Here is a 26,691-nt window from a genome sequence, read left to right on the forward strand (position 1 = left end):
AGGGGGAGGAAGGGAGAGGGAGAGGGAGAGGGAGGAAATGGACGAGGGAGGGGGATGAAATGAGAGAACGAGAGGGAGGGAGAGTGTATTCTCTCTCTTTTTATTTATTTTTTATATAATTTGTATATAATGAGAGAGGGAGAAGAAATGAGAGAGAGGGAGACTGAGAAAGAGAGGGAGAGTGAGGAAATGGGAGAGGGAGGGGGAGGAAATGAGAGAGGGAGAGGGAATGAGAAAGAGAAAGAGAAAGAGAAGGAGGGGGAGGAAATGAGAGAGGGAGAGAAAGAGAAAGAGAAAGAGAGGGAGAGGGATGGGGAGGAAATAAGAGAGGGAGAGGGAGGGAGAGTGCATTCTCTCTCTCTTTTACGTTTGCTTATATGATTTGTGTATATATATTGAGAGAGGGAGAGGAAATGAGAGAGAAAGAAAGGGAGAGGGAGAAAGAGAGGGAGAGGAAGGAAATGGGAGAGGGAGGGGGAGGGAGAGAGAGAGAGAGAAAAAGAGAGGGAGAGGGAGAGGGAGCGAGAGGGAGAGGGAGAGGGAGAGGGAGAGGGAGGAAATGGAAGAGGGAGGGGGATGAAATGAGAGAACGAGAGGAAGGGAGAGTGTATTCTCTCTCTTTTTTATTTATTTTTTGTATAATTTGTATATAATGAGAGAGGGAGAAGAAATGAGGGAGAGGGAGAGGGAGAGGGAGAAAGAGAGGGAAATTAAAGAGAGGGAGAAGAAATGAGGGAGAGGGAGAGGGAGAAAGAGAGGGAAATTAAAGAGAGGGAGAGGGAGGAAATAGGAGAGGGAGGGGGAGAGGAAATGAGAGAGAGAGAGAGAGGGGGAGGAAGAGAGAGGAAATGAGAGAGGGAGGGGGAGGAAGAGGGAGAGGGAATGAGACAGGGAGAGGGAGAGGGAGAGGGGGGGAGACGAAAACATAATAGGGAAATGAGAGAGGGAGAGGGAGGGAGAAGAAATGAGAGAAGGAGAGGAAGAGAGCAAAAGGGAATGAGAGAGGGAGAGGAGAGAGAAAAAAAGAGAGAATGAGAGAGAGAAAAAGAGATAAGATATTAAACATAATAGGCAAAGAGAGAAAGAGAGGGTGTGAGTGAGGGTGAGGAAGAGAGAAGGAGAGGAAGAGAGAAAAGGAAATGAGAGAGGGAGAGGAGAGAGAAAAAGAAATGAGAGAGAGAGGAGAGAAAAAGAGAGAAAGATCATTAAACCTAATGGAAAAATAGAGAAAGAGAGAGTCAGGGTGAGGGAGGGAGAAGAAATGAGAGAGGGAGAGAAAGAAAGAAAGGGAAATGAGACAGGGAGAGGAGAGAGAAAAAAATGAGAGAGGGAGAGGAGAGAGAAAAAGATAAAACTTTATTAAATCTAATAGAGAAAGAGAAAAATAGAGGGTCAGGGTGAGGAAGGGACAGGAAATGAGGGAGGGAGAGAAAGAGAGAAAGGTAGATGAGAGAGGGAGAGGAGAGAGAAAAAATGAGAGAGAGAGAGAGGAGAGAGAAAAAGAGAGAAAAATCATTAAACCTAATAGGGAAAGAGAGAAAGAGAGGGTGAGGACGAGGGAGGGAGAGGAAATGAGAGAGGGAGAGGAAGAGAGAAAACAAAATGAGAGAGGGAGAGGAGAGAGAAAAAAATGAGAGTGAGAGAGAGAGAGGAGAGAGAAAAAGAGAGAAAAACCATTAAACCTAATAGGGAAAGAGAGAGAGAGGGTGAGGGCGAGGGAGAGAGAGGAAATGAGAGAGGGAGAGGAGAGAGAAAAAGAAAATGAGAGAGAGAAGAGAGAGAAAAAAGAATGAGAGAGGGCGAGGAATGAGAGAGAGAGGAGAGAGAAAAAGAGAAAAATCATTAAACCTAATAGGGAAAGAGAGAAAGAGAGGGTGAGAGCGAGGGAGGGAGAAAGAAAGAAAGAAAGAAAGTTATATTAACGTCTTCTAAAGACCAAAACTGGCCTATGAGACAAACTGTGATACAACTGATGAGGTCCAGCTATCCAAAATAAAAGTGCTGAATGAAAAGCTAAAAACTGGAAACTGAAAATACGGTGCTGTGAGTGTGATAAGTGTCGTGTATATGTATGTGCGTATGTAGCTCTGGTACTCCAGATAATGGCTACAAAAGGGGAACAAATGTCGGCTGTGATAGGGGAACAACTGTCGGCTGTGATAAAGTGGTGCGATGTGTATATGTAACAGATGTAGGGAGATATACTATTCTAGGATGTAGTAGCAGTCGTCGAAGTCGCTAATAGCAGGTGATCCCTCCTGGATGTAGAATGTGGTACATCGGCGGTGGAGAAAGAGCAAACTGGAGATCTGAGATCCAATGTGTCGAGTGTCGTCAGATCTCAGTCTGTTGTCGATGTAGATCAAGAATCCTCCGGATCTCCTGTCGGTGTGGCTGTGGGGTCCGAAACCCACGGATCCTCGTGCGGCGTCGGGTACGCTGGTCCTCAGCCTGCTGTAGTGTGAGCCCGGAGGTCTGGCTGGAGGCTGGTACAGTAGCTCTCATTCTGTCTGTCTGAAAGAACTGTGTAATAGTCGTCTGGATGGGCCCCTCTCTGACTGGGACCCGCTGTGTGCTCTGCTCTCTGATGTGCCATGCCTCTCCCAGAAAACGGCCAAATGATCTCTAATCCATATCAGTCATACATCCCTGAAGTGAGCTGCTCAATGTGTATCTAGATCTCAACTCTGAGTATGCCGGGCATCTGAGAACAAAATGCTCCTCACTCTCCACCTTTGATCTGCAAAGGGGGCATATCCTCTCCTCCCACGGGATGCCACTGGCTCTGCCACTCTCAATCATAAGCTGATGTGATGATACCCTGAGCTGTCCAATAAGAACTCTCAATCGATGTGGCATATAGATCTGCATATATCTCGGAATCTCTATGAATCCCTGCTCTGATATCCTCAAGAACTGTGTATAATAATGTGCCATCTTCGATGGCAGTGGCTGTGCAGGGCTGACCCATGTCCTCTGTATATAAATATGCCATATCTCCTGTCTGATGACTCTGTTCCTCTCAGAGAGAGAGAGGGTGTAAGTGGGAGCCTGAGTATCATATAGAAGAGGTGGGAGTCTATCAATGTCCAGCCCATGTTTGTCAAGCCAAGCTCTAGTCTGTGCATACCATGATATGGTATCCCCCGCTCGAGCCATCTCCTGAGATGCCATATATGCTCTATATGCAATGTGATCTCTGTCCATATCCTGAAATCTGTGTAGGAAGCAGACTGTCTGAAATAATGCCTCGACTAGCATGGGTGGTGTGGCAAGCTCTGCTCGCACAATGTCATGTGGGACTGAGGCCTTGCTGTGAATCAATCTAGATATCATGATCACCTGAGGTCTCTCCATCAATGTCCATACATAATCGGCAAGGCCTGGCCCCCATATAGTTGCTCCATACATCAGTGCTGGAGTGACTAGAGTATCAAAGAGCCACCCCTTGGTGCGGGGCTCCTGGAAATGTGCCTGATGACATTGTGGCTCCATAAGAGCCAATGCTGAGTATCCTCTAGTGAGGCGGTCACGAGCTGCCTGTGTCATCGAGAAAGTCCCTGAAGCTGCTGTAAAGGTGACTCCCAAATATACATATGATCCAGTGACCTCAATACTCCCTCCTGCTACCATGAAAATACTCTATCTGCGTATCTGAGCTGATGTATGGAATATAAGAACCTTGGTTTTACCAAGGTTCACTGTCATGCCTCTCTATATGCAAAAATCATCCAATGCTAATAAATGCTGCTGTAATCCCTGAGCTGAGTCTGAGACCAACACAATGTCATCTACATATAGTAAGATATGAACTGTGGCTCCACTGAGATCTATACCTCCACCGGCTCGTTGTTGAATAAACTCTGCTATCTCATCAATGTATAGCCCAAATAGAGTCGGTGAGAGTGGGCATCCTTGCTTCACACCAATGGTGCTCACAAGGGGATCTGATATACCTCTCGGACATCTGACTCTACCAGTAACCCGCTCATATAGTGCATAAATACCCCACATCATGTCATCATCCACCCCTAGATCAAGTAGGCGTCTGAAAAGCCTCCCTCTCGGAACCGTGTCAAAGGCTTTGTGGAAATCCACAAAGCAACAGTACAATCTCTATTTCTTCACTCGTGTCTGGTCGATCAGACAACGGAGAGTGAAGATGTGGTCTATGGTAGAAAATGCCCGTCTGAACCCTACCTGTCTGGGTGTGCGCATGCACTCTCTCTCTGCCAGTGTGCTGAGCTCCTCCTCCATCACCGTGCCATAAAGTTTGGACAAAACTGGCCCAATCATGATGGTCCTATATGTGTTAGGATCCATAGGATCCCCTGACTTGTGGATAGGTACAATGGTGTGCTCTGTCCACGAGTCAGGGAACCCCTCAGACAATGCACGGTTGAAGAGGTGAGCAATGAGTGGAGCCAATGTGTCTCTGCCATATATAATATGCTTTGCCTGAAGATCAAACTGGTCTCGAGCGCGGCCATGCTGTAACCGTGAGATAGCATGTTTCACCATACTAGTGGTGAAAAAGAATGAAATACCTGGTCTCGGTGTACATGGTGTGGGTATCAGCAGCTGTGCGGGTACATGATATAAACTCTGTGCGTATCCATGCCATACTGCAGGGTCATGTATCGGTGTGGGTGAGCGTGGTTCTCTGATCTGCCTCCATGCCTCTACACAATCTCTGCTCATAAGAAGGTGGTATATATCCCAATATCTCTCCTCCTCCCATTCCCACTTTTTACGGCGGGTCAAGCGGTGCATGCATCTCTGCGCCTGTCTGTGTGTGATCTCTCCTCTGGCCTCCAAATCGCGTAGCTGTTGACGTAGATCTCTACACTCATCATCATACCACCTATTCTGTGGCATGGTACCGGTCCGAGGGGGGTGCGTATATGTGTGATGTGGAAAACTAAGTGTAGCAGAATCATGCAGAATGTGTGTGATATCAGTGGTCAGTGTATCAAGGGGTGCATATGGATCAAGTGACGTGATGTGCTCCTCCAGATGCTGTGAGTAAACATGTGAGAGCTCATGAGTGAAGTGTATGGGAGTATGCATGTGGGGTATGATATCTGCAGGTGGTGATGGTAATGAGGTGAGGAGTGAGAAACTGAGAAAGGTGTGATCGGCACTAGGTGGAAGTCTCCCAAGGCCGAAGGACTCGATAGTATGCATCCCATCGATTGGTCCGAGCAGATAATCTACAGTACTCTCGCCCCCCCCATGTGGGAAGCATGTAAGACCTCCTGAATATGGCCATCGTGCCATCCCGTTATAAATAACGAGATGATGTCTACTACCAAGCTCAAGTAAATGCCCTCCATACCCTGTGGCGTCTGGCCCAGTATCTGTTGACTCCCTACTGATCCCCAACTCCTTAGGGTCTAATGCTCTCATGATCTCTGGCTGCTCCATATCAAAACTCTCACACTGTCGGCTCTGTGTGCACTCGTTGAAGTCCCCCATAAGGAAGACCTCACCCAAACTAGAATATAGAATAATGTCCTCTGAGAGCTGTGAATAAGGGGAGGGGGAATCTCTGGCCTGAATATCACCCTGCCTAGTAGCATATCTGGACCCTCGTGGTGAAAAGTAGCATACTGCCATATAGATCCATCTCTCATCTAATATCTGCACTCTGATCCATATGTAACTGGCCTCCTCATCTCATCTCACTAACTGGATATGTCTCTGTATCCCCTGACGGAATAGAACTGCCACCCCTCTTGAGCCCCTAGATGTGCTCTGCCTAGTAGTAGCCCGGTATGCAGATACCCACTCAAATCCTATAATGCGTGGGAGCCCTCTCTCTGGGCTCTCATGTGTCTCTGTGAGGCATATAACATCATGATCGGGTAAAATCTCCTCAAGTCTGTCCAGTCGTGACCATAGGGAGCTGTTGCAGTTCCAAACTGCCATATGTATCGGGGTCTCCTGTACAGTCCTCTGCCTCGTCTCATAGGCCACGCCCCCCTATTTGGTGGGGCGTCCATCTATAAAAATCTAGCCATCTCGATAGAAGGCCTTACGGCCTTCTCTACGTGCTTGGAGTATCTGTGGCATGCATGCTCGTCTGTGTGCAATCTGCATTTGAGTCAGGTCCTCATCCATGAAGATGGGAGCCCTAGTCATCCCTCGGAGCAAAACCCGCTTCCGAAAGAAAGTGGCTCTGTCCTCCGGTGTGCTCATATGTAATATCAGAGCTCTGACCCTGGTAGTATCTCGTCCTGCACGCCATGCTTGAGTAAAGGGCATGCTCGTGTACCCTAGTTGGGTGCATAGCCCGCGTGCGTCCTCCTCCGGAGAAGCCCCTTCGGAGAGCCCGATAATACGCACGTTCAATCTACGCGCGTTCCTGAGCCTCTCCTCCTCTAAGGTCTCCTGAACCCAGACTACCTCCTCCTTTTTATTTTCTTCCTGGACCTCCTTCTTAATGTTCTTCTTCACTACCTCAATCCACCCCTCCTTATTCCCTTCTAATTCTTCCTTCATGTTTGCTTTGATTTTTTCCTCCCATCCCTCTCTCGAAGCCTCAACTTCGGTTTTAATGCATACCTGGAGGTCCTCTCGGCATTCCTTCGTGATAGCCTCTCGGAGGTCCGCTTTGAAATCCGCGTCCTCTCTTGCCTCCCGTAGATGTGACACTTCCGTTTGTAGCTTGTCCAGGTCGGTTTTGAGATCCCTCTTCTCTTCCGTGAGTGTCTTCACCATCTCCTCCAGTCGCCGGATCCTCTCATGGAGCCGGCGGGTTTCTTGGTTCAAGCCATTATCCGCATCCTTCTTGAAATCTTTCTTCGCCTCCTTGATAGCTTGGCTGATTAGAAGCTCCACGTTATGGAGCTCGAGCGGCATGTCGCCTCACGAGGAAAAAGCCCCCTCGATAGACCTGTTGAATGTCAGAGAGACCACCTTCAATGAAGAAAGTTTCCCACTTTTCACCTCCTCCTGAAACTGCACATCCACAAATGCTGTCCCAGCTTGCACATTCTAGGAGCCTTCCTTCTGCAATGCCTCTAAGCTTGACAATGTGTAACCCTTTGGAAGAACAAAAAAATCCTGCACACTACGAATCTGAATGTATGTGACCCCAGGCTGGGCAGGCTGTTTTAGAGCATGAAAAGCGAGAGCAAAAATGCAAAATCCTCCAATGCCCAAAGATGTGAAGTCGTATACATGACCTCTTTCTAAAGACAACTCTATTTGCCCAAGACGTTCAACTTTCACACCCACGTGCTCCACTCTCTTGCCTGGCAATGGATCTATCCACACCTCCCCTGCTACTGTCTCTCTACTGTGAAAGACAGGAAATGTTGAGGAGAGACCATTTTCTTTACGAATGGAGGCCTGCTTTCGTGTTTCTGCATCTGTAAACTTGATTGAGACTGTACATGGCTGCTTGAAAGCTCCAACAAGATAATTCTGTCACAAGGCTGTTCGTTCCAGGATCTTGCAGTGGAGTGTTGAGGTCCGTGCTCTTTCAGCGTCGCAGTTGAGGTCCGTGCTCTGGGCTCAGCCAATGTTGTCTGCTGTTGATTCCTCCCTAGTTCAGTCTTTAGCTCCAGGCCGTTGTTCCAACCGCCGGTCGATGCTGCTTTCTCCTTGAATTTCGTAGCTAGAGATCGAACTGGACTAGCGGGCAAATCAGGCGGGCACTAGTGGAGCTCGGTTCACACGACAGGGGCAGAGCTGGTCGTGCAAGCGGCGCTTAGCTAGAGCAGGCGGAGGCGCAATCAAGTAAACCAGGGGCCAGGCAGGCAGTGCAATTGGAGGTAGACACAGGGATTTGGCGTAGGGGAGAGGAAATGAGAGAGGGAGAGGAAGAGAGAAAATGAAATGAGAGAGGGAGAGGAGAGAGAAAAAAATGAGAGAGAGAGAGAGGAGAGAGAAAAAAGAGAGAAAAACCATTAAACTTAATAGGGAAAGAAAGAAAGAGAGGGTGAGGGCGAGGGAGGGAGAGGAAATGAGAGGGGAGAGGAGAGAGAAAAAGAAATGAGAGAGAGCGAGCGAGGGAGAGGAATGAGAGAGAGAGGAGAAAGAAAAAGAGAGAGGGAGGGAGAGGAATGAGAGAGAGAGAGGAGAGAGAAAAAGAGAAAAATCATTAAACCTAATAGGGAAAGAGAGAAAGAGAGGGTGAGGGTGAGGGAGGGAGAGGAAATGAGAGAGGGAGAGAAAGAGAGAAAACGAAATATTATGTGCTAGGTACTGAGTACTAGGTACTAAATACTAGTGTTCTATGATACTATATGCTAGGTCATAGAAAAAGAGAGAGATGGAAGGAGAGGATAACAATCTAAGAGAAAAAAAGAATGATAACAAAAACAAATTGTTTGTTGTAACGTAGACAAAATGGAAAATGAAGAAGGTCCTATTTTTCAAGATCACGAGGTGTATCTTAATCAGCGTGTCCCATGTCCTTGCTCTCAATGTAAGCTGGCAATTAGACGAAAACGTCGATTGTCTATAGAACACATACGACGATTTGGCGAGTCTCAATCTGAGATCATTGATCAGGCGATTGCGTATTTTTAGCAAACGGTAATTTGAAGATAATATCAATCATGCATTGTACTCGCAAGCTAATTGAGTACTATATACAATAAGATTGGGTCTCGCTGGCAAATTTTCTATCCAGGGAGGTGATGTCTCATCCCAAGGGGAAGTGCACCCTTTGCGGACAATTAGAAGAGTACGTGGGCGTGCGATGGATGGAGTGCAGGAGCCAATCCACCACTCACAAGGCCAATCTATATCGTCAATGCCAGAGGAGACAAGTAACCTTCCAGACCTACCTACAATCTTGGAGCCTGAGATGGAGGCAATGATCGATGCATTGATTCCCATGGATGTCGAGACTTCTGATCCACTTAGAGAGGAAGCATCCATACCATTATATGATGGGTGCCGAGTATCTCGGCTAAAGACACTGCTTGCACTTTCAAGTGTGCAAGCAAAATACGGGTGGAGCGATACGAGTGTGACTGAGTTGTTCAGGTACCTTGTACATACACTTCATTGATTTTTTTTTTTGCACTATTATTACAAACATTTGTGCTTTTTCAAGGTGTTTAATGATTTTTTTTAGGTTTTTGAAATATCATATATTACCACCTGTAAATACCATGCCTGAGTCTCGTGATGATGCACGACATGTTTTACGAAAGCTTGGCATGGACTACAATAACATCCATATATATATCAACGATTGCATACTATTTCGAGGAGAATACGAGACTGAGACATGTCCAAAGTGTGGTGCTCACAAGTATCGACATGACTTGCAATGGCAAACCATCCCTCAAAATTTGCTCAAACACTTTCCGCTTATCCCTCGCATAAACCACATGTTTCGTGCGTCCGACATGGCGAGCTTGACAACGTGGCATGTACAGAATAGGTCCATAGATGGAGTTCAACGAATATCAACGGATTCACGCGCATGGAGCCACATTGACTCTACCTTCCCAGGCTTTGTTCGAGAGCCAAGGAATCTTCGATTCGGTCTTGCAATGGATGGCGTGAACCCATTCGGTCTGCGCTCAACTTCTTACAATGTGTGGCCTATAGTCCTTGTCAACTACAATATCCCTCCATGGATTTCTATGAAGAAAGGACATCTCATCCTTAGCTTGCTCATCCCCAGCTGCTACAAAGTTAAAATTATGGACGTGTATCTTCGTCCATTAGTCGATGAGCTTAAGATTTTGTGGGAGGAGGGGGTCACCGTGCAAGATATGAGCAGGCGCGATAGTCAGCGGTTAGCCAATATTCGAGCCATTCTCATGTGGACGATGCATGACTTTCCGGGATTCGGAGAGTGCTCAAGTGAGCAGGCCTCCGTTCTCGCTGGTAATATCTATATTTTATCTCGTTCAAGTAAGTGTTCACTAGGTCGTGGTGTTGGAACAGGTCTGGTTACCTCAGGTTATCATGCATGTCCATTGTGCGGACTCTCGAAGGTCACGAACCATGAAGAAGATGGTATATCAAGGACACGCTGCTTTCTTGCCAGAGGATCATGAACTCAGGGAAGGTTTTCTTGGACGACCTCCAACACGTATGAACGCCGCAAGCTGGTACGAGCTAAAAATGGTCCACATAGAATCACATCCAAATGGAATGTGACGGTTCTCAATTTTCTACGAGTTACCATATTGGACCCACTTACAGGTGTTGGATCCCATGCATATTTTCAAGAATGTGGGCAGCTTGTTATGGGACCACATCATAGGAAAGAGAGACACTATAGGGGTACGAATGGATTTAAAGGAGGTAGGTAAGATGGAGGCACTTTGGCCGCAGTCGAGTGCTGATGGTCACGTGCAGCTTACTCGCGCTCCTTGGGTTTTGTCCACTAAAGAAGAGCGCATTGTGAAGCAATTAATCAAGTCTATCTGCACTCCGATGGGTAGGATGCCTTCTCTCAAATCTGCATTTTCTAAAGACGATCAATTATCAGGGCTAAACTCCCATGACTGGCATAAGATATGTCAGGTTTGTACTACGAATGGATTGTAATTGGCGTGGGCATTTTGCTATTTGAAATGTAGCCATTATTCATAATGCTTTCTCATTTGTGGCAGTTTGTACTACCGATCGCGATCGCAGGATGCCTTGCTCCAAAAATACGTGGGGCCATTTACAAGTTGTCGACTTTGGTGCAATGGATCTCAAAGAAGGAGATTAAGACGTCCTCTACTGAATCCACAAGACGGGGAGCAGTGGAGACGGTCTGTCTCTTTGAGAAATACCTGCCTACCAGCATGCTCACGATACAAATCCACCTTTTTGTGCATCTTGTAGATGAAGTAGAGATTGTTGGACCTGTCCATACGTGATGGATGTTCTTCTTGGAGCGCTTCATGAAAACCCTGAAAGGCTTTGTGTGACAACGAGCTCGGCCAGAAGGTAGCATGACTGAAGGTTGGCTGGTGTCTGAGGCGCTAGTGCATATTTCACAATGGCTACCAATGATGGAACCAGACAATGAAATGCTATAGTCGCTGAAGGACGATGATAGATTGACTGGAGATGTGGTGGTTGAAAATGGGGTAGAAAAAAGAATTGATGCCTCAATGGAAGAGAAGGTGAATCGCTTTGGTTATTGCACCATGCCTCTATGGAGACGTGGCTCACCAAGTACTAGATCGCTAGGCAAGATTGAGAGAAAGCGCAAGCTGAATTCTGACATAGTATGCATCATCGACCGATTTGATATCCCAAAGGCATGGAGGACATGCCGCAGTTCATGTCAATGTGATGGTTGCATGGAGCTTTGACCGCAACGTCTTCTGAAGGGACAAAGGTCTCAATGGAGGAGTGGGAATTCTCGAGGGGATGTAGTCCAAAGGTGATAAGGGGTTTAGAATCTGTCGTATCTAAATTTTATATGTGACATCTAATTTGAGTGTTTCAATGTACAGTACAAAATATATAGTGCAGCGTGGTCACGCGGACGGCATTTTCGCGTAAAGCGTATTGACAAAATGCACTCCACAATGGACAGTGGTATCATGGCAAGGTTTAAGCAAGAGAGCTAGCGACGAGCAATGGATCTAAACACGATTGTGGATATCGAATTCTTTGAGAATGAGGTGGACTCATTCTTTTGTGGTAACATGTCTATCGACCTTTCAGTATATGCGGAGTTGTGTCAGGAGATTAACATGGGACCATAGGATACTTCATACTTGGAGTATCCACTTAATTCGTTGACCAATCGCTTATAAGGGTACATAAGATATACATTTTAAGTGAGATTTTTTTAAACTGATTTATATTATTGTGCTTTGTATGATTTAAATTGATTATTCTAACATCATTTTTTGTCTGTGTAGGTGACATTTTCAGGATGAGTCAAGGAATGAGCGATGAGGAGTTATAGGACATCTTCACATGCATGTCTCCAAACCAGATCGCGAGATTCAGAGATATGGCAGACCAGGAGTTGTCTCAGTCTTCGTGAGGGCGCTCTATTAGATCTACTTCAGCACGATCAGATGCTTCGGCTTCGAGCAGATGAGCTCGACGCTCATGACTTGGGCCAGAGGGAGAGAGTGCATCGGGATCAGGGGGATGCTGCAGAGATACAGAGATAGTGAGCCCTCGGTCAACACAGGATACAAGTGCGACTCCTCACTCTCATGGCCCTTCTAGGGAGCGTGGCTCAGGCTCAGGTGGATACTGTGGAGGCATGGACGCAGTGTCTCTATCTCATTGTTCAGCTGGAGGTGTGTCACCTCAGGGATTTGTTAGACCTGTGGGGACGTCTACTCCAGTTACTCCGGCTTTTGCGCAGTCGTGAGTAGGTGGCATCCTTGTGGGTGCCACTCTGAGAGATATTACCCCGGTCGGTACACCAGATGCACAAGGGTCTCCTGGATATGCCCAGGAGCGTGGACGCAGATGGGAGAGGACCCTCTTAGGCAGACTCCAAGGGGGTTATGGATATCTAGTCGATAGTAGGTCAGGAGCCATCATCATGAATGATGAAGGGAGGAGGGTGATAGCTCGCATGAGAGAGTTGTGCCAACAAGTTTTTCGGCACAACGTCTTGGATCATTGGAAGAACATACCGGAGGGAAGCAAGGACTACATAGTAGCATCCTTGCACGAGAATTTTCCAGTGCCAGTCTCAGTAGATAGATTCTCTATGGACTGGATGATGGATTACATGCGTGTATACATGTCACATAGACGATCCGACACACGTAAGGCAATCAAGAGTGGGACTGCAAAGCCCAAGTGGTTAGATGCAGATAACTGGCACCGACGACTGAGGGACGAGGCTACAGATTCTCCAGGACGTTGGACTTAGCAGTGCGAGGCAGCGAGGGCACAACTTGAGGCCGTAGTGGTCCATCATCTTGGGAGTGGCGGCCACAGGACATATTTGGAGGACTTTGTAAGTTTTTCTTTTATTTTGCTTGTTTCTTTTTTTGAAATATTCTTTGTACTGACAATCATGTTTCTAATAGTTAGCGTTTTCTTTTCTTTGCAGCACTCCATTACAAATCGCGATCCGACTGGCCTTGAGACTCGATATGCAGAGAGGCATGGTCTCACTTCATTGATCGACCGATTGTATAGACGCGGTGGCCCTATAAGTCACTCATCTTTCTTGTCTGTAGTTACCGTGAGATATTTGAATGCATTATTGTATGGTGGATTGATGTATTGTTTCTTTTTCTGCAGAGTCCGTTCGATGCTTCTTTGTGACGGGATGAGCCTTCAGGGGACGAGGATATGTAGCTTGCCCTTGGATCTGTGGAGCTCACACACCTTTATTTTTGAGTCGCCTGATCTATGTAGACATTTTTTATGTATTAGTGATATCTTGTCATGATTGTACCAATCACTTATTATGCGATCATGTATTTATTTCATATATCAGTTTTATGATTTCAGTATACATTGTTTTTGTTTGCAAGCACATTGTACAATGCAAAAACTATTTTGTATGGCTCTCATAAAGCACACAGTGCTATATGTGCTGCCCTACAAATTTTTTTTCCCTGTTACCGTCGCTATTAGCGTCGCAAATTTTACTGCTCGCGTCGTTATTGGCATCGTTATATACGTCGCAAACCATCACTATCAGCGACGCTGGTAGCGATGCTGATACCGACTATTCTATGGCGTCGCCAATAACAATGCTTTTTGCGATGACAGGGGCAAATTTTGTTATTTGAATTTTCGTCGCTTTAAACGTCGGTATAAGGTCTATATCTTGTAGTGTGTGTCTCTCTTCCTCTCTCTTTCTCTCTCTATGTTTTCTCTTTTCTATTGTTTTTTCAGTATACCTTCATGTAAATACTAACTCTTGCAAAATTATCTTTTGCAGAGATCAATTTGGGCAAGATTGGATATGTGCTCATTTCTTTCTCTCTCTCGTGTGCTCACACACTCTCTCTTTCTTCCTCTCTGCATTATCCCTTTTCTACTATCTATACAATTGGGTTTGATGCTAGTTCTAACTTAAGGATCAATTGTTGTTGCAGCACTTAACACAAGGTAGAGCAGAGATTCTGTAGCTCAATTTACAAGTAAATCTGCCATATTTTGTGGTGCTAAAATTTTTTCATTTAATTAGTGACTTTTATATTTGATGGGATTGATGTTTTCTTATGTCCATCATTTGCAATGGGTTTTAATTAGCAATGATTCAATCTTATCTTCAGCAGATCAGCTTATAGGTGAATCGGCCCTGTTTTGTATTGCTTCTATTCATGTAGTTATCTAGATATTTTTTGCTAAAAGAGATTCATGCAAGTATTTTTGTTAAAAGGGGGTATTGTACAAGGTTTAGGTGAAGCATATAACTCTCGATCAACTATTTTGATGTGATGAGTGATTCCTTTGTGTTGGATGATATGGATCTGTTGGAAGTCGATGGTTCAAAAATCCTCTGCTTTATTGGTCCTATGTGTCCATTTGGATCTCCATGTCAATTGGCAATGATCCATAACTCTTGTATCATATCATCCATATAACACACAATGTGTTCAGTCTTAGAATATCTCATGTGTCAATCCAATGTGTCTGTTAAGATTTGCATGCCATGTGGCTGCTATCCTTGTAACAACTACTCTATAATACCCATATTTCATACAATGTATTGAGTCAAATCAGACTTCTCTTCATTATAATAAAATTTATTTAGGCAAAATTCTCTGAGTATTCTTGTGCTATTCTTTTCATTATATTTCGTGTAAATTGTATGATTAAAGTGATGTCTTGAAATTAAATCTATACTTTGTGTTGATGTATATATCCACATGTGTTTCGATATCAATGTTTATGTCTGTTTACAAAAGAGTAAACATCTCTTAATGCCATGGTGATTTGTATGGCATATTGGTGATTACTGGACAGACTTAAAATGCTTATTATTTAGGGATTAATACATACTTATTTACATCTAATGCATAGGTTATAATGCTTGAGAGAAGAACAAGCATTCTCCCGATAGAAGTACGTAATATAAAAGATGAAGAAGGGAATTGGATCACTAATACGTATCATTGCTCGTCTTCGGTATATATGCGTCCAAGTATGAAGGGAGCTTTCAGGGTGAAAGCATCTACAATTGCATATGTATCAAAGCACTGGAAGGGTAAAATTTTAGCTCTGAAACAAAGGAATGTTGATTATCACCTTGTAACAGAGGCATTTGTACAACATGTATTCATGTAAAAACAAATACATATTGCGCCCACTGTGCCCTTTCAACGAAACATTGCAAACATTAAGTATTTGTAACTCATTGAGAATGAGAAATTTCATGATACCTATGTAACAACTTGTCTCATATTTACAGAAGTATACTCTTCGGATTGCTGTGAGTGGCAAAATCTTGAGAGTTTCACTGGTTCTTCTAAGTGTTACCACCTCAAAATCGGTAGATTGCTCTTTGAGGGGTATACAGCTAAGCAACTCGCAGAGGACCTTGTTTTTTTCTATGACTCCAAGTACATATTGCCCAAGGGGAGTTGAGAATATGGAACCCTTGACTCTATGCACATATCGAATCTCAATAGCATAGAATGGCCATTGTGTAATAGCGACATTTTGCACATGTGTAGCACAAAAATTTCAGCAGACATATTGAATTCTATGAAGCCAAGCACTAGCTCAAAGAATGTATATCTAAGCTGGTTCATACCAATTGCAATTTTCTCTCTTAGTTGACTATTATCTTACTTTGGGATGAATCGACTAACTTTCCTTTCCAATTACAGGTACTTTGTCGCACGACAAACTTTATTCCTAGTGTTCAAGTATCGTAGATGGAGGATGCTCAAGGGTAAATGGTTGTGCCTTGATCAAGACATGCGTGAAAGTGCAGCTATGGATGTTGCTGTCATTTGTGAGGGCCGCGAGCCCCAAGTGTTGCAAATGGAGGATGATTGGCCCTTGAGTATAATGCGCCAAGAAATTACAATGTTAATGCAGAATCCACCTGTTAACTTCTATTTTAAACTAGATGGTAGAAAAATTTTAAGCCGAGTTGAGGATACTATTACCAGTGGAAAGTGTGTGGCTCCATATATTTTAGAAATTGAAGAGTCTCCCTCAAAATCCAAACATCACAAGTTGTAATATCCAACACCTATAAATTCTTGGATTTTTTTGGTCAATAGAATATTGTCGTTTACAAACTTTTAATATTTAAAAATTATGGTATTTATGCAAAATCATACACTTGTTATACACTTTCCACATCAACACATTTACATATGTATATAAACTTTACAGAGATGTAAGTAAAGCCATAACTAAATATTGTATGCGAACAACCCTTAGTGGTTTAAAACTTAAGGTTTTTAATGTAGAACTAGTTTAGTTCTTGTTTCATTGTTTCATTTCACACTTTCTCTCTTCATCTCTTTATATCCACCACATCCCTCCTGCCTGCGATGGATGCTTACGCACACTTTGATGAGTGGATCCACGAGACTATATTTGCCAACCAGGGTGACGAGATATTCCAGGTTTTCTCTAAGAACTTCAACCTTGAAAGCATGCTCTCATCGCTGCATCCCCCTCTTTAGGTTTTGGAAGAGTTTGTGAACACCATTGCTATATGCACATACTCTATCGAGGGATCTGACATGACTTGGGTGCCTCTGGAATAGCTTATGGTATTTCAAGTAGGGAAGAATCACCAAAAAGTGGTGAATAGGTGTCTGGCCCATATGGATCCTTCACATAGAGTATGCATTGTTCCGATGGGAAGTACACCATGTACATCACCTTTGGATCTTGTGGAGTGTGATTGCGCATTGGCAATTTACCTCCTTGCATTGGATACACCCCTAGAGGAGGAGAGCGATGAAGATACAACTCCACAGGCTATTTCTATCACATACACGAGAGAAGAACCGGTTGAAGAGCTCATAAATGTTGAAGAGGAACATCAAGTGGTGGTAGAGCAAGGGTTGGCTCTCATGGTGCCATCTTCTTTAGAATAGCCGCAAGTCCACAAACGCAACCTTGCCTCCTTGACACCCATTGAAGTAGATGGTGTACAATACTTGCTTCTATCAGATGTACTGCAATACTTGGAAATAAAGGAAGAAGAGTTGTTTTCTATCCTAGTCAGGGTTTCAATGGAAGACCTGATCGATTATGATTACATGGATGTGCAGCCAACAATGGCAGAGATTGGAAGATATGATGGCACAAGCTTAGATAATGTGATAGCGATCATAGCAGCACAGGAGCATATTACCTCGGTTGAAGAAGATTACCTTGTGCCAGATACTGAATTTGTAGCATTACAGCATGATTTGTTCGACCAAGGCCCCGGCTTCCTAGCAAGGAGTTTGTAGATCTCTCTGCCCAAAGAGATGCCTCCCTGACACACGAGGAAATGAAGATACAAGATGATCTGGAGAAGGTGATATTTCTAATTACCATATATTTTTATGCAATGAAACTTGACAATAGGGTGTGTCGGGTCCCCAAGAGTCCACCGGTGAAATATTGGCAAAAAATGATGCCTGCAGCTGCCTTGTCCGAAGTCTGGCATCTGGGGGCCCAGATACGCCAGACAGCTATGGGCATCATTTTTAGTCAAGATTTCAAAAAGTGGCCCTAGACGCTAGACTTCGGACAGGGTAGCTGTAGGCATCATTTTTTGCCAAGATTTCACTGGTGGACTCAAGGGACCCGAAAGCACCCTATCATCAAGTTTTCATCGCTTTTTGATAACTCTAGGTTAGTCGCTAAATATATTGTTTGATTTGACTTTGTCGTTTAGGACATACTTTATATAGATGAGTTTGCATCAAGGAAAGGAGGAGCTCGACATGCCGATCAATGCAAGGATTCAGCTTTGAAGGAGTATATTGGTAATCTTGTTGCAGATTTGGTGGTCTTCCATAAGAAGGACTCACCAGAAGGGCAAGAAATAATCATGAAAATTCAAGCTTTGACCAAGTTTGGACATTTTCAAGCGATACTTGTGACATCTAGCTTGGAGAAGGTGGTGCTAATCAAGCGGTCAAAGCTTCTTTACTTGTTTGACCAAATGCGTGATGGAGCAATGTGTATGTTTGCTACATTAGGCGACCTCGCTAAAGTGTTAGATTTGCTTCTCCTGGAGAGGATGTATGAGATGTCTCAAGGGAGCCTTCATAAAGAAAAAGAAAAGAGGTCTGGAGCAACTATTTGGTTTGAAGTTCCACGATTGGCACAAAATGATTCAAGTAAGGGTATCTCTAACCATGAATATAGTAATTAGTGGAGTAACTATGTGTAAACTTTGGGGTATGATGACTTTTTGTTCAACTAATAATTTGATCTATGAATATTGTTTACATTCAGTTCGTACTTTCTACTAGCATATCCCATTGTGTATCCAAAGATGTACGTGATATCATTTACAAGATGGGAGAGCTTGTGAGGTGTGTATACATTGTATTTTTTCATTATATATCTTTGAATTTCTACACAAAAATAAACAATTCTCAAATACATCTTGACAGATACGCGAGCTCGAAGGAAATTGATCCAAACACATTGCAAGATGCTCGAGTATTATCTGTTGAGGTGGTTTGTTTGGTGGAGGAAATTTTTCCTCGATCCATTTTGACTACTCAATTACATTTACTCGTACATTTGATTGATGAGATCACACTTTGTGGGGCAGTTCATGTAAGGCGGATGTTTTTTCTTGAGCGCTTCATGAAAACCTTGAAAGATTTTGTGAGGCAAAAAGCATGGCCTGAGGGAAGCATGGCTGAGGGTTGGTTAGTGCAATCATCCCTTGTTTATATCTCTGAATATCTTGTTGAAGTGGATCCCTCTCAACCACGACTATGGAAAGATGATGAAGACTTGAGGATGACCTCTATAGTACCTCAAGGAAAAGGAATTAGTAAAGTGCTAACAAAAGAAGAACTTCATAAGTTAAAAAGTTTTTGTGTGCTCAATAGTGATATAATGAGCAAATGGGTAACACTATATAATGAAGCAAGGAAAAGAAGAAAAAGTGAAAGACAAGAATTTCGCACTAGATATGGACGTAATGTCTCATTTCTAGATCACCTAAATGTGCTCCCACGTCATATTGATATAGATTGGTTACATGAGGAAATGGAGAGAATGGAAAAAGAGGAGGAAATTAATATATCTCAAGAAGAGTGGGAATACGCACGAGGTTGCTTATCAAAGGTGAGACATACTATCAATTAATTTGTTTCTATAAGTTTTATTTTATATAAATAATTGACATGTTTGATCTTTTATCTTTTACTACTAGTGCACATTATTCAATGCACTTTGGTGTAAGGGTAAACATCTTCGAACTCAACGTATAGATGAAAAGAGAAATACCCAAGATTGTGGTGTCCTTGCTCACTTCGAGGATGCCAATGGTACCATGGAAGGTTATTGTGGCTTGATCCAAGATATTCTGAAGCTTGACTTCAGACGATTCTTTATATATGTACTGGATGTGAAGTGGTTTAAAGAAGTGGTAACAAATGGTGAGCATTGCATAATTAGACGTCATCCAAGTGGTTTTGTAATCATTGACTCTACAAAATTTCACCAAAACAAGAATGACACATTAGTACTACCTCAACAATGCGAGCAGGTATATATGCAAAGGCTAATTTTTTTATATGTATACATGTGATACATATACACAATATAATAAGTACTTAAGTTTTTTGCTTTTGTTTTTCAAATACAGGTTGTGTATCATCCAATGGTAAAAAATAACCGATGGTGGTATGTCATCCCTATATCTAATCGTTCAAAACCAATATATGGTAATATTACCGACATGGAGATAGTAGATGGCAATCCAACAATTAATGATGATGTGCATGATGACACCATAATGGATGATATACATGATATAGTACAAGATGAACCTCGCGAGGATGTTCAAGGAAACACAGAAGAAGACAATAATGTGATTGTCGATGATATTGATGAAGTTATTGAGCAATATAGTAACACATCTGATAGTGGGATAGACTTATTTGTTTTGTTACCTCTTGGTAACATAGACCTAGAAGTAGATAGTTTAGCAAGGGCTGATCTCATTGAAGATTAGATGGATCATTCACTGTAACATACTTAATTTGCTTATTGATTCAATGTGTATTCCTAATTCTATGCTTTTTATCATGCGCACACGTGCATACTCAAGAATCAATAGTCAATTTTAAAGCTAAATTGAATTTTCCATAATAAAAAGGAAGTATCTTTTATCATCTTCAAGTACGTAGAGAAATTACGAGATACATATTGCAATGCTTGCTACTAATTGTAAGGTTTCTGTCGCTTGCCGCTAATTACTTATATAAGGCTTGTCAACTGGAGGAACTGCCATTCATTAGAGAGCAATGAAAAAGTAATTATTAACTCTATTTTTTTAATTCAATGATTCAATGTGTATTCTTAATTCTATGGTTTTTATCATGCGCACATGTGCAATCTCAAGAATCAATTTCAGGTGGTTAAATAATTATTAACTTTGGTTTTTTAATTATGTGAATTGCTAATTTTAGGTGGTTAAATAATTGTGCGTCTGCTGGCGCGTCTATATTAGCGTCTATTTGCGCAGATATATAGACGCAAAATGCGTGTCTATTTACACGCATGTTTACACGCACTTATAGATGCTCTGATAGACGCGCCCGACTTTGCGCATCTAACATGCACGTCTATGCCTCGTTTTTGTTGTAGTGTAGTAGCATTCTTGTATGAGGAGTTTGTAGTACCCATCGCAGCAGATAGGTTTTTCATAGGCAGGATGATGGAGTGCATGCGTATGTACATGTCACATAGACGATCATACGCACACAAGGCACTTAAGAGTGGGGCCTCAAAGCCCGAGTGGCTGACACAAATGACTGGCGTGCCGACTCAGGGAGGAGGCTACAGATTCTCTAAGATGTTGAAGACAGCAGCGCGAGGTGGGTGAGGGCATGACTAGAGGTAGGAGTGATCCATCATCTTGGGAGTGACGGCCATAGGACTTATTTAGAGGATTTTGTAATTTTTTCTTTTGTTCTGCTTGCTTATTTTTTTACAATATCCCTTGTACTGACAATCATGTTTCTAACAGTTGTATTTTGTTTTGTTTACAACACTCCATTACAAACCGCGATTCCAACGGCCTAGAGACTCGATATGCAGAGAGACATGGTCTCACGGCATTGATCGACCGATTGTATGGACGTGGCGGCCCAGTAAGTCACTCATCTTTATTGTCCGTAGTTACTAATTTTAATTAAAATAAAATACATTATTGTATGGTGGACTGATGTATAGTTGTTCCTTTTTTTGTAGAGTCCGTTCGATGCTTCTTTGCAGCAGGACGATGTTCCGGATGGCGAGGATCTATAGCTCGCCCTTGGATCCGTGGAGCGCACATTCTTTTCTTTTTTTGTTATGTGATTTATGTAGGAATTTTCTATACACTATCTTATTATCATCCTTTGTATATTTCCATGATTATACCATCGCTTTTATTATGTGATCTTGTATTTATTTTATGTATTAGTCTTATGGATTCAAGTACACTTTGCCTTCATGGAGATAACCATTGTACACTTTTATTGTAACTCTTTTATATGGCCCAAACAAAGCACATAATCCTGCCACAATTTTTTTTTCCTTGTAACCGTCGCTATTAACATCCCAAATTTACTACATGCATCGCTATTAGCATCGCAGTTAGCATCATAAATCGTCGCTATATGCGTCGCTATTAGCATCACATAGCGAGGCAAATAGCAACGATAATAGTGACTGTTCTATAGTGTCGCTAATAGTGATTCTTATAGAGATATTTATACCAATCATATGAACGATGCTATTAGTGATAGCAATAGTGACTATAATAGTGGTGCTTATAGTGATGATGTGAAAACTGTCGAGCATGTAGCATCGATATGAGTAGATCTCCTTGTTGTGTGATTTTTGATTGCACTCTCTTTTTGCAACTTCCCCAACATTACATTGGTCCTTCACTGGTTAGTGGATTGCATTTCCAAATTTGCTCATGAATATTTGATTAGTGCTCCTACAAAATTGACTTTAGTGTTTACATATTTGCTTAAATTTATAGTTATATTACTGAGAGTTCTAAAAGTTTATTTGAATTTTATCTTGCTTGTAGAGAACTTTTTGGCATGCTCTGTGTGTGTGTGTGTGTGTGTGTGTGTTGTCTCCAAGTTCAATGGTCCTCATGGTAACACATGTTATGCATCTGTCATGCAAAGATCTCCAAGTTTAACAGCATAAGCATGTGCAACAAGTTTTCTTGGATGGGAAAAATAAAAAATGATCTTACACGACTACAAAAATTGACATTACGACGATGCTTAAATCATTCGAGAAAAATCAAGCCACATATTTACCAGGTGGCCATCCCAATGTTGCACGTTTTCTTCAAAACTATTTTACTACTATAAAGCCACTACACTATTGTCTTCAAAAGTTTCAAACAATTGGGCCCCATCACACGATTGGCCCCTTTACATTATTCCTTCTTTCATTTCTATTTACTTTTCATACAGAATATTGTTTAGTGTATAGGTTCATTCACACAGACAAACCTTTAAGGTTTTTAATTTATACACCTTAACCATCTATTAGTACAGATATTATACAATGTAGACATATATAGTACAGAGTACATATGCATATACATTCATATATGCATACCTTTTTGCACACATGCATGATTACATGATATAGCCATACAATAAAAATACAAAAATGCAAACATGCATATATACTTCATGGATGCACCTATAAGAAACTTTCCATATCATGTGCATCAAAAAGGTTTTAAAAATCCCCTTTACTTACAAGTTATCAAGCTCTAAAATGATTCTAAAATGACCTTCTTTTCTTAAGAAACTTACTTTTTTTTTCAAATTGCACACATGCATGCGCATGTGCACACACATACACCCACACACCTCTACATGCATCCAAGTCATAGACTAAATCTCCATTTACTTGCTTAAATATATTACAAATAATGCCATCAGCTAGCTTTCAAATTTTAAGTACTTAATATATCATACTTACTACTAATCATATATTTAAGTAGAACAAACTCTTACCAAGAGATACTTAACATTGTCTATCAAAGTCTGCTTTGTTCTTCATTAGACCATTTAGAATCTCTACCTCAAATCTTTAAAGTAGTTTTAGTGCCTTCTTACAGAGGTATGGAGGATCTACAAGACTTCTAGGAATAGTCACCCCACTATCCATGTGCAAGTGGAGATTGTGCTGGACTCTGTTGTGATGAGGTGATGATAAGAGAGAGGAAGCACATTGGATGGAAGATAGATGAGGTCCATTTTCATGGAACGGCCATTACACATTTGGTACATCACTCTTGATGAGTGATTTAGCTAAAGTTTGCCCCAAGATGATATAGGTCAAGGCAAGCATAAGTATCCACACACTTGAAATTTACTTGCACGTGGAATAGGTTGTAGAGTTAAGATGCTGCTTTCATGTAATGCAAGGAGGCCACTGTGATTACATCAACTTGTCATAAGCAAGTTATTCCTACTTTACATTTCACAAAAGGAAGACTAAATGTCATAGAAGAGGGATTTAAAAAAAGGAATGTCGAATTTCATAAAAGGAGGGTTTTTGAAAGGAAGATTGAATTTCATTAGAAGGAGGCTTGTGTTGTAAGTGCTAGAAACTATATTGAGATATCATATATGTTATTGATATTGATATTTCATGAAAGGAGGCTTGTTTGGTAAAATGGTAAAACCATATTGAGATATCTATCATATATGTTATCGATATAGAATAAGTGTTGAAGGATCGATATAGAAGTAAGATGGAATTTCATAAAAGGAAGGCTGAAGGATGGCAATGTGTCTTTTACTTGGATTGGTTGGAGCCATGAAAGCCTTTTCTTTTTTTGGATTGGAGTCCTCTCTAGGAAGCTTTTGCAGAGACTCTCGGGGGGGGGCAGAGACAAAGGGGACAAGGCGAGTGAAGGCAACAGTTTGCGAAGTACGCGAGGCCTGCATCTTCATAATGGGTGCGTGAGCGCGGTTGCAGAAATGGCTGCCAAGGGGAGAGGGAACTGAGAGAGAGAGAGAGAAAAGCTTTAGCGCGCGAGAGAGAGAGAGAGAGGCTTTAACGGGAGGCGGAGAGAGACGTCTCGAGCCCCTGGATGCGCACCAGGGTCCATGGCGGGGCCCGCATCACGAGTTGCCGGAAGCATCGTAGATTCGCCGCGTCACCGTGACGTCAGCCTGCCCCACGAGCGACCAGTCGAGGTCCAATCACATCTCGTGGCCCCTCCCCACCACGTCAGCACCGCGCCGGGCCCTTCCCTCCCGGCGCGGGGAACCAGCGTGGGCCCCCACAGGCCAAGTGCACAATTACCTGTGCGGCTCTCCCGTCCCGTCCGGATGTGTACCCCATCTTGTCGCAACTTTATTTTCCCCACTTTTCTTTCCCGAATTCGGTCGTTTAAAAATCGCAAAAATAATAATTGGGGGCTTATTCAATTCTGAAAAAAATAATTCCTCTCTCTCTCTCTCGCTCTCTCTCTCTCTCTCGCATCGATCCATCGCCCCATCAAATCCTGGCTTTTTTCCTCGCCCCCACTGTGTGTTCGCACAGTGATGATGATGATTTACCCCTCCCTTTTGCTTGTCATCCTTTAGATTCCCCACTGCCCCTCTCTCTCTCTCTCTCTCTCTCTCTCTCTCTCTCTCGTACACCAGGCTTAAAGATCTAGCGCCCCTGTTGTAGCCCAATCTGGAAGTAGGATTCACACAGGACGAGCTGCGCCGCATCATTGATGTTTGCCAATGTGAAAAAAAGAGTGGAGGGTCAAAAAAAACCTAAGAAGGGATTAGAAGGCGTGGGTGGAACGTAATCCGGGGGTTAATTAGGGTCCCCGAATGGAGTACTGATCAGAGGATCAAAAGGCGTGTGAGCTGCAGGATGTCGATGATCAGAGGAGAAGGAGAAGGAGGAGGCGATCAGAGAATCAGTGCTGGTGGTGGCGTGAGGATGATGCAGAACGGGGGGACGACAATAGAGACGATAATGATGCAGGAGTTTGGGACGACGTCTATGGGGCCGGCGCAGGAGCAGCAGCAGCTGCAGGAGGGGGCTGGGAGAGGGATGGATAGTAGGATGGTGCAGGGGTTTGATCTGAGCAGGGTGGTCCAGCAGCAGCTGGTGCAGCAACAGCAGGCGGGGGGGGTCGGTGCGGGCTCGAGTCCCGGGCCTGCGGGCGGCGGGGCGGCGGGGAGAGGGGGAGCTGCAGCTGCAGCAGCGAGTAATACCCCGAGCCGGTACGAGGCCCAGAAGAGGCGAGACTGGAACACGTTCGGGCAGTATCTGAAAAACCAGAGACCGCCGCTGGCCATGTCGCGATGCAGCAGCGGGCACGTGCTGGAGTTCCTGCACTACCTCGACCAGTTCGGCAAGACCAAGGTCCACACGGGCGGCTGCCCCTATTTCGGCCGGCCCCACCCCACCCCGCCCGCCTGCCCCTGTCCCCTCCGCCAGGCCTGGGGCTCCCTCGACGCCCTCATCGGCCGCCTCCGCGCCGCCTTCGAGGAGCACGGCGGCAAGCCCGAGTCCAACCCCTTCGGGACACGTGCCGTCCGCCTCTACCTCCGCGAGGTCCGGGAGCTCCAGGCCAAGGCCCGCGGCATCGCCTACGCCAAGAAGAAGCGCAAGCGCCCCGGCCCGCCCCCCGCCCCGGACTCCGAACCTCCGCCCCGGGCCCCCCCGCCCGCACCGCCAGCTGCAGGTATCGGCCTCACCAGCTCCTCCTGCCACATCCCCTCGTCGCCCACACGTGCCCCGCCCCAGCTGCCTTCCTCACTGCCAGCTGCCTGTAGCTCTACAGCAACCGCTGCTGCCGCCAGTTCGGCCCTTACTCACTTGCCGGCCCCCGATCTCCACGTCCAGCTTCCTTCCCATACGCATCTGCATCTCTCACAGTACACCATGTAACCTGCTCAAACGTACTATTATAACATCTCACAGCATGCAATAAACCATCGTACCCGGTCTCTTCCCTCCCTCCCCCCTTCCAATTACCATCAATATAGCTCTCCATATAGGGAGCGTCCCAACCTTCAAGCAGGTACAGATTTACATAATCACCCTTAACAGTACAGGATCTAATTGTTGTACCCTAACGACAGTAGCCAGCTAGTTTTGCTGTATATCAAGTATATAGTAGTGATTATATCTCATGACTGATCTCTTTGAGATCAAAAAATCAAGGGAAACACACTCATATTATCGACTGATTTTGGAGGATTCTACATGATCGGCTCCGGCCACTTCAAGTTTGTGATTCGGGACCCCAAGCTCGGTGAAAATGGAAAGCTTGCAGCTGCATCAAAGCCAGCGAGGTGCAGCCCTTTCTTACTTCCGAGCTCTTGATCAAAACATGTAACTAAAATAGGAAGCTGAAGAAGGTACTTTTAATTAACTGCTTCCTGTATTTGTGCTGCAATCCTATCCAGAAATTTTACGCGCTGATCATATGCTGCATCTATCATCAAGTTCTCACGATTCGGTTTAACATATTAATGCACATTGGTGATGGCTGACCATGATCAGTCCTACTTTACGCTATATTAATGGACTCCTGAACGTAATCATGTCGCTCACCATAAGCCTGCTTGCTTGATG

At 43.7% G+C, this 26,691-nt stretch overlaps 1 protein-coding gene and 1 pseudogene across 1 annotated transcript; one reads left to right on the forward strand and one right to left on the reverse strand.

Moving 5' to 3' along the window:
* Window positions 1-5,985: 5,985 nt before the first annotated feature.
* On the reverse strand, window positions 5,986-6,925 carry LOC148017164 (uncharacterized; annotated as a pseudogene).
* Window positions 6,926-24,723: 17,798 nt separating this feature from the next.
* On the forward strand, window positions 24,724-26,541 carry LOC148017165 (uncharacterized). The gene has a single exon (XM_087662565.1). It carries the CDS (start codon window positions 24,976-24,978, stop codon window positions 25,999-26,001), a length of 1,026 nt encoding a protein of 341 aa, XP_087518691.1. The 5' UTR covers window positions 24,724-24,975; the 3' UTR covers window positions 26,002-26,541.
* Window positions 26,542-26,691: the final 150 nt, after the last annotated feature.

Source organism: Lygodium microphyllum, chromosome 22 (genome assembly GCF_053477565.2).
Source record: "Lygodium microphyllum isolate KBCC chromosome 22, Lygodium_microphyllum_v1.1.10, whole genome shotgun sequence".
NCBI classification, from domain to species: Eukaryota; Viridiplantae; Streptophyta; class Polypodiopsida; order Schizaeales; family Lygodiaceae; genus Lygodium; species Lygodium microphyllum.